This window comes from Acartia tonsa, chromosome 7 (genome assembly GCF_053477335.1).
Source record: "Acartia tonsa isolate MP-2025a chromosome 7, ASM5347733v1, whole genome shotgun sequence".
NCBI lineage: Eukaryota > Metazoa > Arthropoda > Copepoda > Calanoida > Acartiidae > Acartia > Acartia tonsa.
In genome coordinates this window covers 42,446,517-42,461,000 of record NC_137266.1, presented here as the reverse complement: position 1 = coordinate 42,461,000, position 14,484 = coordinate 42,446,517, and the positions used below count along the sequence as shown (strand labels likewise).

The 14,484-nt window shown below is 34.1% G+C and overlaps 1 protein-coding gene across 5 annotated transcripts in view; it reads left to right on the top strand.

The window, feature by feature from the left end:
- Positions 1 to 9,945, top strand: part of LOC145323789 (calpain-9-like) — a 197,469-nt gene extending 187,524 nt beyond the window's left edge. For all 5 annotated transcript variants that reach the window (XM_080166330.1, XM_080166331.1, XM_080166332.1 and 2 more), the window contains 5 exons: positions 943 to 1,015; positions 1,768 to 1,823; positions 2,503 to 2,624; positions 3,104 to 3,174; positions 8,628 to 9,945. In XM_080166330.1, coding sequence (XP_080022456.1) covers positions 943 to 1,015; positions 1,768 to 1,823; positions 2,503 to 2,624; positions 3,104 to 3,174; positions 8,628 to 8,710 — 405 coding nt within the window. In that variant the 3' untranslated portion in view covers positions 8,711 to 9,945. The remainder of the gene's footprint in view (positions 1 to 942; positions 1,016 to 1,767; positions 1,824 to 2,502; positions 2,625 to 3,103; positions 3,175 to 8,627) is intronic.
- Positions 9,946 to 14,484: the final 4,539 nt, after the last annotated feature.

Below are 14,484 nucleotides of genomic sequence, written 5' to 3'. Positions count from 1 at the left end.
CACTATAAATTTTACCATTGGTCAATAATGGCCTCTCATTGTCTAATTTTTTTGTTACCTCATAATCAGTCAGACACTATTACTGTATTCTTTGAAAACACTTAAAACAAAAGGTAGATCAAAATCTTCACAGAAAATTCATTCCCAATTATTCTCCTGATATTTTCCTCTCAATTCTTCTCAAGATACTCAAGACACATTGGAAGGTTGGTCAAATTTTATGCAGATAATTTATCCTGTCTACAATTTTTCCCCTGATATTTTTCCCTTTTTTTGAAAATTCTTAAAACATAGAAGATAGGTCAAAATCTACACAGAAAGTTCATCATATTTCCTAAGTATTCTCTTGATATTACCCCCCCCCCCCCTCCCCAATTCTTCCATATATACTTAACAAACATTGGAATGCTACAATTTTTCTATCTACAATTTTCCTCCTGATACTTTTTCCATTTTCTTTAAAAATACTCAAACAAAAAAAGTAGGCCAATTCTGCACAGAAAATTCATTCTATGTCCTAATAATAATCCTGATATTTGGTCTAAGTCAAACTAAAAAAGTTGTTAACTTTTAAAATCATTAAGGTTGAAATTAATTTTACAACCGTGGAACCTTTTTTACCGTTACAAACGGCGATAGCTGTATAAAACCTGAAAAAGTAAAGTAGGTGCCAAATTTGATGATCTTTTACAAACTTTTCTCAATTAACCAGCTTTTTAATAGTTATTAATATAGTTTTCAGTTTCAATTTAAAAAAAACGGCGATTTGTCACTGACATTTTTATTATTTTCATTTTAAAATGTGGATTTCAAGGCAATCAAAAGATAACAGGTCGCTCCAGATACCAGATACTTTTAGAATAGGGTAAATTTCAATTTTTCTTATGGTCCATATGATATTTCTGAAAAATTCGAGTTTTAGTAAAAAATGTTTTATTTTAGGCGTACCTGATTGAGAAACCAAGCTTAGAGCTTTGCAGGCATTTGGTTATGCTTAGAGATTATAATATTTCAGGTAAAAACATTTAAGCTACGTCCCTAGAGGCATCTAGGAGCGCTTGAGTAAGGGGAAGGGGGAGTTGAACCTCCAATTTTCATTTTAGTTTAAGAAAAAAAGTAAATAAATCTTTTTGGAAGGGTATATTTCTAGGGACGACTTATTTTAAATAGATAGGGTTGAGTTTTAAACCTTCCATGGACTTATAATAAGCCAATGTACAGGCAAACCATGTTGGTCCAGTGGTTACAGAGATCTTACGATACAGACACACAGATAGATATCCTTTTACTTTTGTCCATTGGTCAGTCGGTAATGCCTTGAAGGACCATTGGATGAACTGGATTTTTCTCAGAAGCTATTAAAGAAAAACTGCTAAAATTTATTATGAAGATTTTTATAACACTGAGCATCTCTTCTCAAACTAACTTTGTCCGTTTTTTCGTTTTCTCCCTTTTTTATGTAAGTTCTACTGCTTGATTTAAAACAAAACAAAAAATACTTCAAAAACTTATAATAGTTATTTCTCGCATCGTATTATAAACGGCTTTCCGCGGATATAGAATGTGCAATTATAAGATTAAAACAAGTTTTTTAGCCCAGGGGTGCTGAAGGCGCGGGCTAAAAAAACTGGTTTAAATCTTATGATTGTACATTTTTATATTCGTAGAAAGCCGTTTATAAAACGATGCTAGACATAGTTTTTTCGTATGGATGAGAACCGGTTCCTATCCACCGGATTCGAATGAATACGAGAAATTATATTCTAGGTCGAATCAATCTGATGGAAATTCCCGTGTTGCTTCACATGCTTTACTTCTGGAAGGTAGGATAGAACTTTTTGTATCGCAGCTTCGATGCTGTAAGTATTGGTGCAAAAATGGGGACGAATTTCAAATTGATTTGACGGGGCTGGTTTTTTTACGTCACAAGTGAAGGGAAAACCCCATCTCTTTTCTAGGGGGTTTATTTCCCCCTTTCCTTTTCTTTCCCTTCACTTGTGACGTAAAAAAATCAGCCCCGTCAAATAAATTTGAAATTCGTCCCCATTTTTTGTACCAATACTTACAGCATCGCAGCTTCTATATAAATTTTAAATGTATGTATGTCCATATACTTTAATAAATTACATGATAATTAAATGATATATTGTAAAAATTGTATGTTCGAAATATTCCATTGTGTCAAGCAGTGGCGTGCACTAGAAAGAGACTTAAATTTAAGGGGAGAGAGGGGAGTGTTTGGATGTTTCAGGGGGTTTAGTCACTTCAAAGGGGGGTGGTGCGGGGTGAACCACTGGGGGATGGGGGATGTATTCACCAATCTTAATTTTATTAGAGGGGTGGATACAACCCCCTTTTGCACGCCTCTTTTGTCACATGTACTGTATTAATCACAAAGATTGATCAAGATAAAAAGTAATTAAAGAATCCCTATTTTGTTGCCCAGGGCCTTCGACAACAAACTATAAAACAGCCATACTCTAAAAGTATAATATTTTTCAGCAAGCCTTTCTGAAGTTTGACCGCCACCACTCCGGCAAAACATCCAGCTTTAATCTCCGCCTCATTCTGTGGGAGGCGGGGCTTAGCGTATCAAACAAGGTCTTAGAATGTCTGGTTTTAAGGTATGCATTTTTCTATGTGAAGTAGCACGGCTACTCTTAATTTATCTATGTTGGTAAAACTTTTAAGGTACATGTCACAGTAACTTTATTTTTTTCTTCGGGTCCTTTGATTCGGATTTCTAATTTATTTTACTTTTCCTTCAAAAATATGATACTCCTTCTAGGATGTTATATAGAGCTCTTTTTACAGTGACTGGCGGGGCCACCCGAGGTGTCTCGGAGCACTTGACGAAAGAGGGGTGGGGGGGGGCCGGGGGGGTGGGGGTGAAGTCGAACATCTACTTTCAATTATAGTTTTACAAAGACAATAATTTTTGTGATGGTTTATATTATTTTCTTGGGAGGGTACGATAATCTCCTCCAAAAAAGTATCTTTTTACGTATAAGAAGTTTGTAACTGTAAAGGATAACCATATCGGTCCAGAGCGGTTGAATCATGATTACTAGATCTATCCAATAATTACATAACTTTATTTTAGGTTTGCTAAAAACAGATTTGTCTCATCTGAAGCTTACATTACTGTTATGATCAGGATTCATCTAGCACATGGTAACATAGATAGATAGATAGATAAATATATAGATAGATAGATAGAAAGATATATAGATAGATAGATAGATTTATATTTTGTAATACAATTTTTTTTAAAAATCCTCTAAAACATTTGTAAAAAATCTACGTATTTAGTTTTAATGAAAAAAATAGTTTCTTTCTGATGATTGCAAAAGCATGAAACTCTAAGTAAAAGAAAATAAAAATTTAAGATAAAATGTTGTTTTACTTTTAAGTAATGGGCTCCATAGAATACTCTATGTAGAGCACTCTTGTCTACCCTGGAAACCAACATTTGTCCTGGCTCCTGGCTACAGTTGAGCACTCTGTTCACCGAGGTAACTTCTGAACAACAATGAAACGTTTCGATATTCCATATTCATTGAAGAACATACCAATACCTTCAAGACTACAGTACAAAAAGCAGCTAATCAGTAAAGTAGAAAAATTTGTCAACACTCTAAGATGGGCCTGGTATTTTATTTGTTACCCTTCTGATACTGAAAGTAAGGAAACCTATGGATTCAAATCAAACAGAAGTGTCCCACAGTTTGATGAGCTTAAACAGCTACGAGGTTTTGAAGATGATTTGATCAAATTGATTGAAAATATTAAATTTAAACCTGAAACAAGCCAATTTCAACAAAAGCTGCGAGAAGATTGTAAAAAAGTAAAAGACAGCAAAGATGTCATAGTGAGTGCAGATAAAACTTCAAACCTGGATGAAATTCCTGTGGCCAAATACAATCAACTACTTAAAAATAATATTACCAACAATTATAAGAAGTGTGATGCCAACAACATTGATGAAGTTAACATGGAAGCAGCCGAGATAGCAACTGAACTTGGGCTTGCTGATAGAATCGAAGTTCTAGCCAAACCTTCTAGCTATGTAACCGTTAAAGATCATAAAAATAGCTTTCCTGGACGTGTAGAATGCAGATTAATCAATCCAGCTAAAACAAAAATTGGTATGATTTCAAAACAAATCTTAGACAATATAAATAAATGCATAAGATCAAGTACCAACTCTAACCAGTGGAGAAGCACAAAAGACACTCTTGATTGGTTCAACAATTTGCAGAACAAGAATACCCTCAAATTCTTCCAGTTCGATATTGAAAGTTTTTATCCTAGCATCACGGAAAGCCTTCTTAACAAAGCTATTGTTTTTGGGTCCCAATTTGTTAACATTTCTGATCAAGATAAACAAATAATTTTTCACTCCAGAAAAACATTCCTGTTTTCAGATAATGAACCTTGGGTGAAGAAAACTGGTAACAACTTTGATGTTCCTATGGGTGGATATGACTCAGCTGAAGTGTCAGATTTAGTTGGGCTGTACCTTCTTAACAAGCTAGAAGCAGTGTTCCCTCAAGAAAATGTTGGTTTATACAGAGATGATGGGTTGGCAGTCTTATCAGTATCTGGGCCACAAATAGACAGAATCAGAAAACAAGTTATCAACATTTTCGGACAAGAAGGCTTAAAAATCACAGTAACTACAAACATTAAAACCACAAATTTCCTAGATGTCAACCTGGATCTAGAATCGGGCAACTTTAAACCCTACAGAAAACCGAACGACAAACCTAACTACATTAACATCAAGTCTTGCCATCCACCATCTACCAAGAAAGACCTGCCTATAATGGTTGAAAAACGGTTATTCGATCTTTCCAGCAATGAAGAGCTTTTCAATTCTGAAAAACAACAGTATGAAGACGCACTCAAGGCATCAGGCTACAATAAAACTCTCAACTATCAAAACAATAATGCTCAACAAGGAAATCAAAATAGACGGCAAAGGAGCAGAAAAGTTCATTGGTTTTATCCTCCCTACAATTCAGCATTGGCTACTAACATTGGTAAAGAATTTTTGAAGCTCGTAGATAAACACTTTTCAAACAATAGAGAAATGAAAAAATACTTTAATAGAAATACCATCAAGATATCTTACAGCTGTATGCCTAACATGTCCAGTGTGATCTCCAGCCACAACAAAAAGATCCTGGGTCAATCTAACTACCTGACTGAAGCTGGATGTAATTGCAGGAGAGGAACAGCGTGTCCGCTAGATGGTAAATGTCTTACTGAATCCTTAATCTACAAAGCTACTGTAGAATCTGACCAGACATCATCAACCTATATTGGTCAAGCATCTACAACATTCAAAACAAGATACAATAATCACAAATCTTCATTCAACCTTCTCCATCTTCAAAAAAGTACACGGCTCTCTGGTTTTATTTGGAATTTGAAAGAAGAACAAAAACCTTACAATATTAAATGGGATATTGTTTCTTTGCAACCTACTTTTGATCCTGGATCTAACAAGTGTCAGCTTTGCTTAATGGAGAAAGTTTCAATTCTCAATTCTGACAAAAACTCATCTATCAACAAGCGGCATGAAATTTTCTCTAAATGTATTCATAGAAGAAATCATCTTTTGGCCAAACTGTAGCTGTTTAACATAGTTCTTTTTTATATTTTGTAATACAATTTTTTTTAAAATCCTCTAAAACATTTGTAAAAAATCTACGTATTTAGTTTTAATGAAAAAAATAGTTTCTTTCTGATGATTGCAAAAGCATGAAACTCTGAGTAAAAGAAAATAAAAATTTAAGATAAAATGTTGTTTTACTTTTAAGTAGATAGATAGATAGATAGGTAGATAGATAGGTAGATAGATAGATAGATATATAGATATATAGATAGATAGATAGATAAATACATAGATAGATAGATAGATAGATAAAAAGATATATAGATAGAAAGATATATAGATAGATAGATGTTTATTTGTTTAAAAGAAATTTATAAATATGGTAATATTTACACATATGTAAAGATCTACTGAAAATATGAATACCATAATTTTAATAAATATTTATCGCGTCGTATTAGAAACAGCTTTCCGCGGATATTGAATTAAAAAAATTACAAGATAAAAACCAGTTTTATTAGCGTCGTATTATAGACAGCATTCCGAGGATATTGAATTTGAAAAATTACAAGATAAAAACCAGTTTTATTAGTCCCAAGTGGCCGAAAATCGGGCTAACACAATTGGTATCAATTTTATGATTTTTACTTTAATATGGAAAATTACCTTTAATACAATGATATGTATGATTTCGGTTCTAATCCAGCGGAAATTAATCGGTTTCCAAGCCATACTGGAAAATTATTCTTGGAATTATATATTTGACAAATAAAAAATACCACAATTAATGATTTATTGTCAATAGCTGCAAAAACATTTGTATATCTTCGCAATTTTATACAATACTAGTGTTTATGCCTCTAGAGGCCTCTAGGGGAAATTGGAAGGGAGGGGGGAGTCGACTCACATTTTTCGATTGTAGTTTAAAAAGGAAAAGGTTAAAATAAAAATAAATTGTTGCGTGGGGCATTTTGTCTTGTGGCAATTTCTCTTGGGCAGGTTGTGGTACCCTCCCCCAAAATACCTATAAACCTTCCAACGACCTCTGAGAAACTACTCTTTTAAGGAGAACCATATAGGTTCAGTGGATAGCGAGATCCTTAGGTACATAAATACAGATACATAGAGATCCTTTTACTTTATCATTTGGATTAACTTAGAGTTTTAAGAATTTGTTTTGCAATTTTGTAGTAGCCCTGTGTTATGTATAATGAATTAGAATTTGGTTTATGTTTTCTTTTTTCTATGTTAAATGTAAATTTATTCACTAACTTTTGGGTTTCAAGGTGTTTCTATATTAACACCAAAAAATGTGTTTTAGTAGCTTATAAAATTACAGGAATGGATAAGACAATGGATGATAAATTGATATACATTCCAAATGATGACAGGCAAAATTAACCAAAGATTTAGCCAACCTAAGAGAGATTATATTTATAAAACTTTGGGTACCTACAAATTCAATTTACTTACAGTACAATGTCCACTCCTTCCATGTGATAAACTATCTATTTCTAAAATTATTCTTTTCTTAATTTCTTCTTAAGAAAACAAGGATGACAACATCTATAAAAGCGAAGCACTGAAACGGTAGGACAAACGGACGTTAACACTTGTATAGTTTCAGAACTGAATAATCCTAATATAAATGTATAAGAGTCAAAGCAAAATTGTGAGTAAATTTGTTAAAAAACTGCTTGATACAGGATAATGTTTATGGACACACTTACATTTTTAGGACTTGATTATAGAGTTGCTTCGTTCGTTTCATTATACTTTGTTGTCCCAGGAATCAATATACCAAAAATCAGATCAATCAGATAATTAGATCACATAAAAATTTGATGTTAAAAAAGTAAAAAAATCATCATGTTTAAAATGGACGTACGGACATTTTGGTAATGATTATAGAGTTGCTACGCTTTCTAAATCGTACCTAACTGCTAAAGGAATCACCATGCAAAATTTGAAATCGATAGGACAATTCTAACATGCCTAAATTAACGAAAAAAGCTATCCGTTACGGACGGACGGACCGACCCTAATAATAGAAAAGCTTCGCTTTTAAAAATAATTTTAACAGGGTTAACAACGCCCATGGAAACCGAATTAAAGTATATCAGACAAACGTAAATGAACAAATATAGAAAATTTTATAGAAGGTAACTTTACAAAGTGTCTTAAAAATCAGCCATGGGACGTCATAAAAATAAGGGAGATGAGAGGAGAAGTGGGAAAGAAGACCCCTAAAAAAGAGATGGATATTTCCTCATTTTTATGACGTTACATGGCTGATTTTTGAGACACTTAATAAAGTTACCATAGAAGCTTGGGTACGGACATTTGAAACATTATGCAAATTGTCATAGGAATAAGGGATTTGTAATGATCATAGAGTCGCCATGCTTTCAAAATTATCCCTTATTTTTTATATATCATAAAGCAAAGCTTAAAACTGATAGGACGGTTCTAAAATTCACAAATTTACGATGCGAATAAGGATATACGAACACACTCTAAATAAAGAAAAAGCTTCGCTTTCAAAAAATAATATTTGCCCAATTTTGTAAGTTATTAAGAAATATAAAAAGAACCATAAAATCAATCTTAAAGTATTTTTTTTTTATAAAACTTTTATAACTAGGATAATTTTGTATACAGCAAGCGAAGCAATCATCTATTTTAATGTTTAAATACTTCATTAAACAAATAAATTGTTGGATTTTTTAACTAGGAACGTCGTATGGAAAAACGTTATTTAAAAAGCTAACCTTTGATTATTAACAGTCTGGTTGCTTCTTCGCTTTCTATATTATACCCAATCGCTGAAAGAGTCTTCATGAATGAAATTTAAGAAACTTTTCTATGGTCTTAAAATTCAAAGCCTTCTATATTACATAATGCTAAAGTTTCTGAGCCAACAAAAAAAAGAATTTTGGGTACAAGTATAATTTACAGTCCAATGCCCCCTCAATCACTAATAATTTTCTATTTTTTTTTCCAGAGCGTTTCCATAGTATCGACACCAAGATGAAGGGTAACCCACTCAGCTTAGAAGAAATGATCCTCATGACAATATATTCTTGATCCTGGCGGCCACAGTGCTCCAGAATAATCCTGGCGGCCACAGGTCTCTAGAATAATCCTGGCGGCCACAGGGCTCCAGCAAATTACCCTAGCGGTCACATGTCTCCAATATATTATCCTGGCGGTCACAGGGCTCAAGCAATTTACCCTAGCGGTCACATGTCCCCAATATATTATCCTGGCGGTCACAAGGCTCCAGCAATTTATCCTAGCGGTCACATGGCTCCAGCAAATAATCCTAGTGACCACAGGGCTACAGAAATAATCCTGGCGGCCACAGGTCACCAGCAAATAATCCTAGCGGTCATAGGGCCCCAGCAAATGAAAGAGAATCTTAGCAAATAGTTTAGTGGCTATAGGACGCCGTTAAAATGAAACAGTGAATAAAACTAACAGAAAAAGTGAATTGTAATACACAATTTTAGACTATTGATCTGTAAGTTTTCATAAAGAGAAATATTTTGAGAACAAAAAAATAGTTCAAGGGACCATTAAACTTTTATTTTTAAAATGTATGACATAATTTATTATAATTGTATAAGAGCGAAGCTACGTTATAAGTCCCTCTGAAATTCAATACATTTAAATGTTGCTTCTATTGTTTTTAAAAAAAACATGCTTAGAATTTAGAGAAAAAAAGGTTTAAGTAATTAGTAAAAAAGCGCAAATGAGAAATGTGTCTTCCACAACTTTGCCACAGCTTTTAATGCTGATCCAATGTGAAAATTTTTAAAAATATACTATTTTCGGGTTGCATAAGTTAAGTTATTTTCAAATTCTTTTTAAAAAGATATTTCTTGATCTTTTAGTTTGTTTAATTTAGTATTTCTTTACTATTAAATTTGACTTTTTTTTTGTCTTTTCATAAAAGAGTCATGAAAACTTTACAGAGAATCCAATTCCAACATTTAGAATAATTTTTACGCAACCATTGGACCTATATGTCCTTGTAAATTTTGTTAATAAAGAGGCTTATTTAATACAATCAAAAATCTCATCTTAGTCTCAAATTGTAAATTTTAAAATTTGATAATTGTTTCAAAATAATTATTATATGCAGTGTTTTCTTGTAGTCTTATTATAGTTATTTGAAATTGTTGTAGTTTTTGGAATAGCTAAAAAACTTGTTTTTTGAGCCAATAGCATTGTTATGATGCTATTGTTATTTACAAAGAAAATCATTAAATGAAATATTATTTGATTTACAGGTTTTATGGATCCTAGTGCATTTCACGGTGAAATGTTTCTGGTAACGATTATCTTCAGAATTCTATGAACTTTAAAGGCTGCCAACGAATAAACGGTGGAACGTATATATTATGCTCGCACAAAATTTTAACCGACTCAAGAAGGCCTACAAATAATCTGGAATAGTCATTACTCAATAATCCTCAGTTATCTCGCAATGCATATAATTAAATGCGCGAAAAAGTAAATTTTTCTTTATGAATCATATACCAGATTATTTATAGGCCTTCTTATGCCGCTTAAAACGGAGTGCGGGCATGAAATTTATGTCCATCCGTTTGGCAGCTGGCAGTCTTCAAACTTTGTAGTTTTTAAAAATAATCGTTACCAGGAACATTTTTAACTTAATTTATTTCTTCAATAAAAGTTCTAATCCCATATATTCCCTGAAATAAAAAGGTGTACATATCTTATCCTAAACAACAGGTCAACCTATTTTTAGTGATCCTATATAAATTTAATTTAATATGTAATATTTAAAAAAAAAAATTACTAGTTATAATTTTCATGATAAACCCAAAGAAATTTTTGTTGATTTTTGTAAAATTTTGTAAATATTTGTAGAAAATTTTCATTAGATTTTTGTTAATTTTTGATAATTATGTATTTGAAATAAAATAATTTTGTAAACATTATATTTTTATTTAAGATGCGTAGCATTTCTATGAAGAATCTGTTTTTCTCGCTGACTGACTGCAGGGAGAGAGGAGACATTAAGCTGTTAATTATTCTAGCCCATAAAGTTTTATAAAAACGTTACCTTATTTTATGCACTAACAACTTTGGGAAATTTAAGTGAGTTTTGTTGGTTGGGGTTACAAAGTAAAGTGTCCAAACGTATCAACCACTAATTGAAATAAACATACAGTGGTAGAGATTATTTCTCTTAAGACTGATGAGTAATTTACCCCCACTAAATAGCTTAAAACCTTTCCAGAACCAGAAGCGTTTGCAAACCACTGCAGGTAGGGAGGTAAGCGAGAAAAAACTTCACAAGTAACAGTAATGAAGGCTTGATGGCATCTCCTGATGTAGATGATGAAGTGGAGTGGACGAAGAACTTTGCAACCTCTGATGTTCTGAAGTTGGTAGATGCACCGCGGACAGGCTTCTTCTCGGCATCTTAAAGTTCCAACTTTTCAACATGGTTTTCTGAAAAACCACTCTACCATCACAGCTCTACATGATTTCAACGAACATGTATGTAAAGGTTCTAATCAGAATCTACCCCCTGACAGAACTCTGCTCGTGCAACTTGACCTTTCAAAAGCATTTGATATGGTAAATCACGATAAGCTTTTGATTCTGACCTTCCACCACACCTTAAAAGATGGTTAAATTGTTACCTGAGAGGTAGACAATCTAAAGTACAGTTTAGAAATAAACTATCAACATCCAGGTGTACCTCAAGGGGCAGTTACCTCCCCCCTTCTTTTTTGCTTTTACCTTGCAAATATTCCTGACCCACCAGAAGATATCTATATTATCCAATATGCCGATGATATCTTCATATACACTTCTGGAGTTGATATCCAGGCTTTAACCATCAAGATAAATGCATACCTGGATAAACTACTTGATTTTCTGGATGAAAGAGAACTCCTGGTTTCTCCAGAAAAATCTACAGTCACTCTTTTCTCACCCGATACCAAAGATTACAAAATACACCCGTAAGTCTTTCTTAGAAATAATTTAATCTCCCTTGAAAACAAGCCAAAGTTATTAGGAGTAGTATTTGACTAGCTCCATAAATTTTGTCATCACACTCAGTCTTCCATTAATAATGCCAAACCAAAGATTAATATCCTGAAATGCCTGGCTGGATCAGACTGGGGACAGGATAAAGAAACCCTAGTCAACACCTATACATCTATTGGCAGAAGTGTCTTAGAATATGGGTGCCCCATCTGGAGCTCTATTATTAGCCCTAGTCAATGGCAAAATTTACAAACTATCCAAAATCAAGCTCTTAGGATAGCTACTGGCTGCTTAAAAATGTCCAGCATAGATCATCTCCATCAAGAAACAAAGGTTCCACCCCTACAACCCCATGCTCAGCTTATTACCAAACAATTCCTGCTCGCTTCACACTTACCTGGCCACCCTGGACAGAAGCACCTGGATCGCCCCCCAGACCCAAGACAGATAAAAAAAACTGCCCTCCAATATAGAAACGAAATTAGACGCATTACTCCTATTACAAATAAACCAGAGTTAAAAAGAGGCCTTAAATCTCTGCACACAAAAACCGTTGCAACTGTTAAAAGCAAATATAAGAACAACAGAGTCCTCAACTTCAAACCCCCAGAAATAAGTAAATCAGAGAACACACTAACTAGAAAGGCCCGCTGTTCTCTGTCGCAACTCAGATCTGGTTTTAGCACTAAAGTGAATGACTACAATCACCGTATCAACCAAGAAATTGACAACAAATGCCCAGCTTGTCAAGTTTCCCCTCATGATGTCCCCCACCTTTTCAACTGCATCTCCAACCCTACAGATCTGAATCCTATCGACCTTTGGAAAAAACCGAGAAAAGTAGTAAGATTTCTACAGCTAGATGGCAACCCTGAACCAGACCGATGAAATGGCTACACACACGCAAACCACTGCACTTCAATACAATAACTTATTGCTCTATTATCTTAACAGTCGAGCCCCTTGCCGCACCTTTATTGGTCGGGGGGGGGGGGGGAGGGTGTTCAACGCCTCCTTCCCCCCCATATTACCTCAGCTCCTATTAGAGCTGAGGTAATATGAATTGATAATGAATTTCCGACTATAAGTGATTCAAAGTCAATTTTTGCTTTCTTCGCCCTTTATGTAAAAACAAGGATGACAACATCCATAAAAGCGAAGAACTGAAACGGTAGGACAAACGGAAATTAACACTTGTATAGTGTCAGAACTGAATAATCAGAATGTAGATGTTTAAGAGTCGATGCAAAATTGTAAGTACATTTGTTGAAAAACTGCTTGATACAGAATGATGTTTATGGACATACTTACATTTTTAGGACTTAATTATAGAGTTGCTTCGCTTAATATTGTACTTTGTTGTCCCAGGAATCAGTATACAAAAAATCAGAGCAATCGGATAATTAGATCATATTAAATTTGTTGTTAAAAAAGTAAAAAAAAATCAACATGATGAAAATGGACCTACGGACATTTTGGTAATGATTATAGAGTTGCTACTCTTTCTAAATCGTACCTAACTACTGCAGGAATCACCATGCAAAATTTGAAATCGATAGGACAATTCTAACATGCCTAAATTAACGAAAAAAGCTATCCGTTACGGACGTACGGACGGACCGACCCTAATTATAGAAAAGCTTCGCTTTTAAAAACACAAAGATAATTAGGTATATCATTTTATTATCTTTTTTATCTTACATAAGATTAGTATAAAATATTCGTGGTTTTGATTTTATTGAGACAAGGGAGTATAATTACAGTATCCAATCATCTTCCTAAAAATATAAAAAAAATTCTTTCATAAAAGTAACTAGATGTATGTCTGTCTGTACCGAAGGATCTCGCTAACGGTTATATATACATTTATCTACATTTAGAGGCTGAATTCGTACTATATTTACAACTGAATTACAAACGTACCAATAAATCCTTGTTATATATTTGATGCGCTACTAATTTTGTTTGAGAATTCATCAAGGTTTTGTGATTTTTCTATTGTATAGGTTGCGTGATAATAAATATAAAATTATGAAGTTATGAACTTCGAAATTAATATGGCGGTCATTATTGATCATTTTTTGATAAGTCAGTCATGACCAGGGGCGTCCAAGCTTTTTATTTTGGGGGGGGTGAAATTTTTTTAAGAGGGGGGTAATTCGGTTTTGGGGGGGGATAAAATGGCGCGCGGAGCGCGCTGCAAATTTTTTTTACCCCCCCCAAAATTTTTACCCCGGGGGTAAAATTTGCTTGGGGGGGCTAATTACCCCCCCCCTAAAATCTGTTGGCAGGGGTAAAATTTGTTTACCCCCCCCAAAATTTACCCCCGGGGTAAAATTTTTGGGGGGGGTAATTTAAATTTTATCAAAAATTTAGTATCAAAAATGCGCGCGAATTGCGCAAAAAATTTTTTTGTTAGAGATTTTCTATTTTGGGGGGAGTATTTGGGGGTAAATACCCCCTCCTAAATGGTTGGGGGTGCCTACGGCACCCCCAGGGTAGGGGTAAGTTTTAAATGGGGGGGGGGGGGTAATCGCCCCATTACCCCCCCCCCCTTGGACGCCTATGGTCATGACACTTTTATTTAATAATCTAAAGTCAATAAAGTAATCTCTGTGATGTTATTAGAATAATTTGGCGGGAAAGGCTGCCTTAGCGCTTGTAAAATAACCAACAAACAGACAAAGCCTGAAATAGTGTAAATGTAAAGTAGCCTCGTTTCCAAACAGTGACATGCAAAGTAGGGTTGGGCCGGATATCCGGCCGGATAGTTTCAATATCCGGTATCTGGATATCCGGCCGGATAGTTTCAATATCCGGTATCCGGA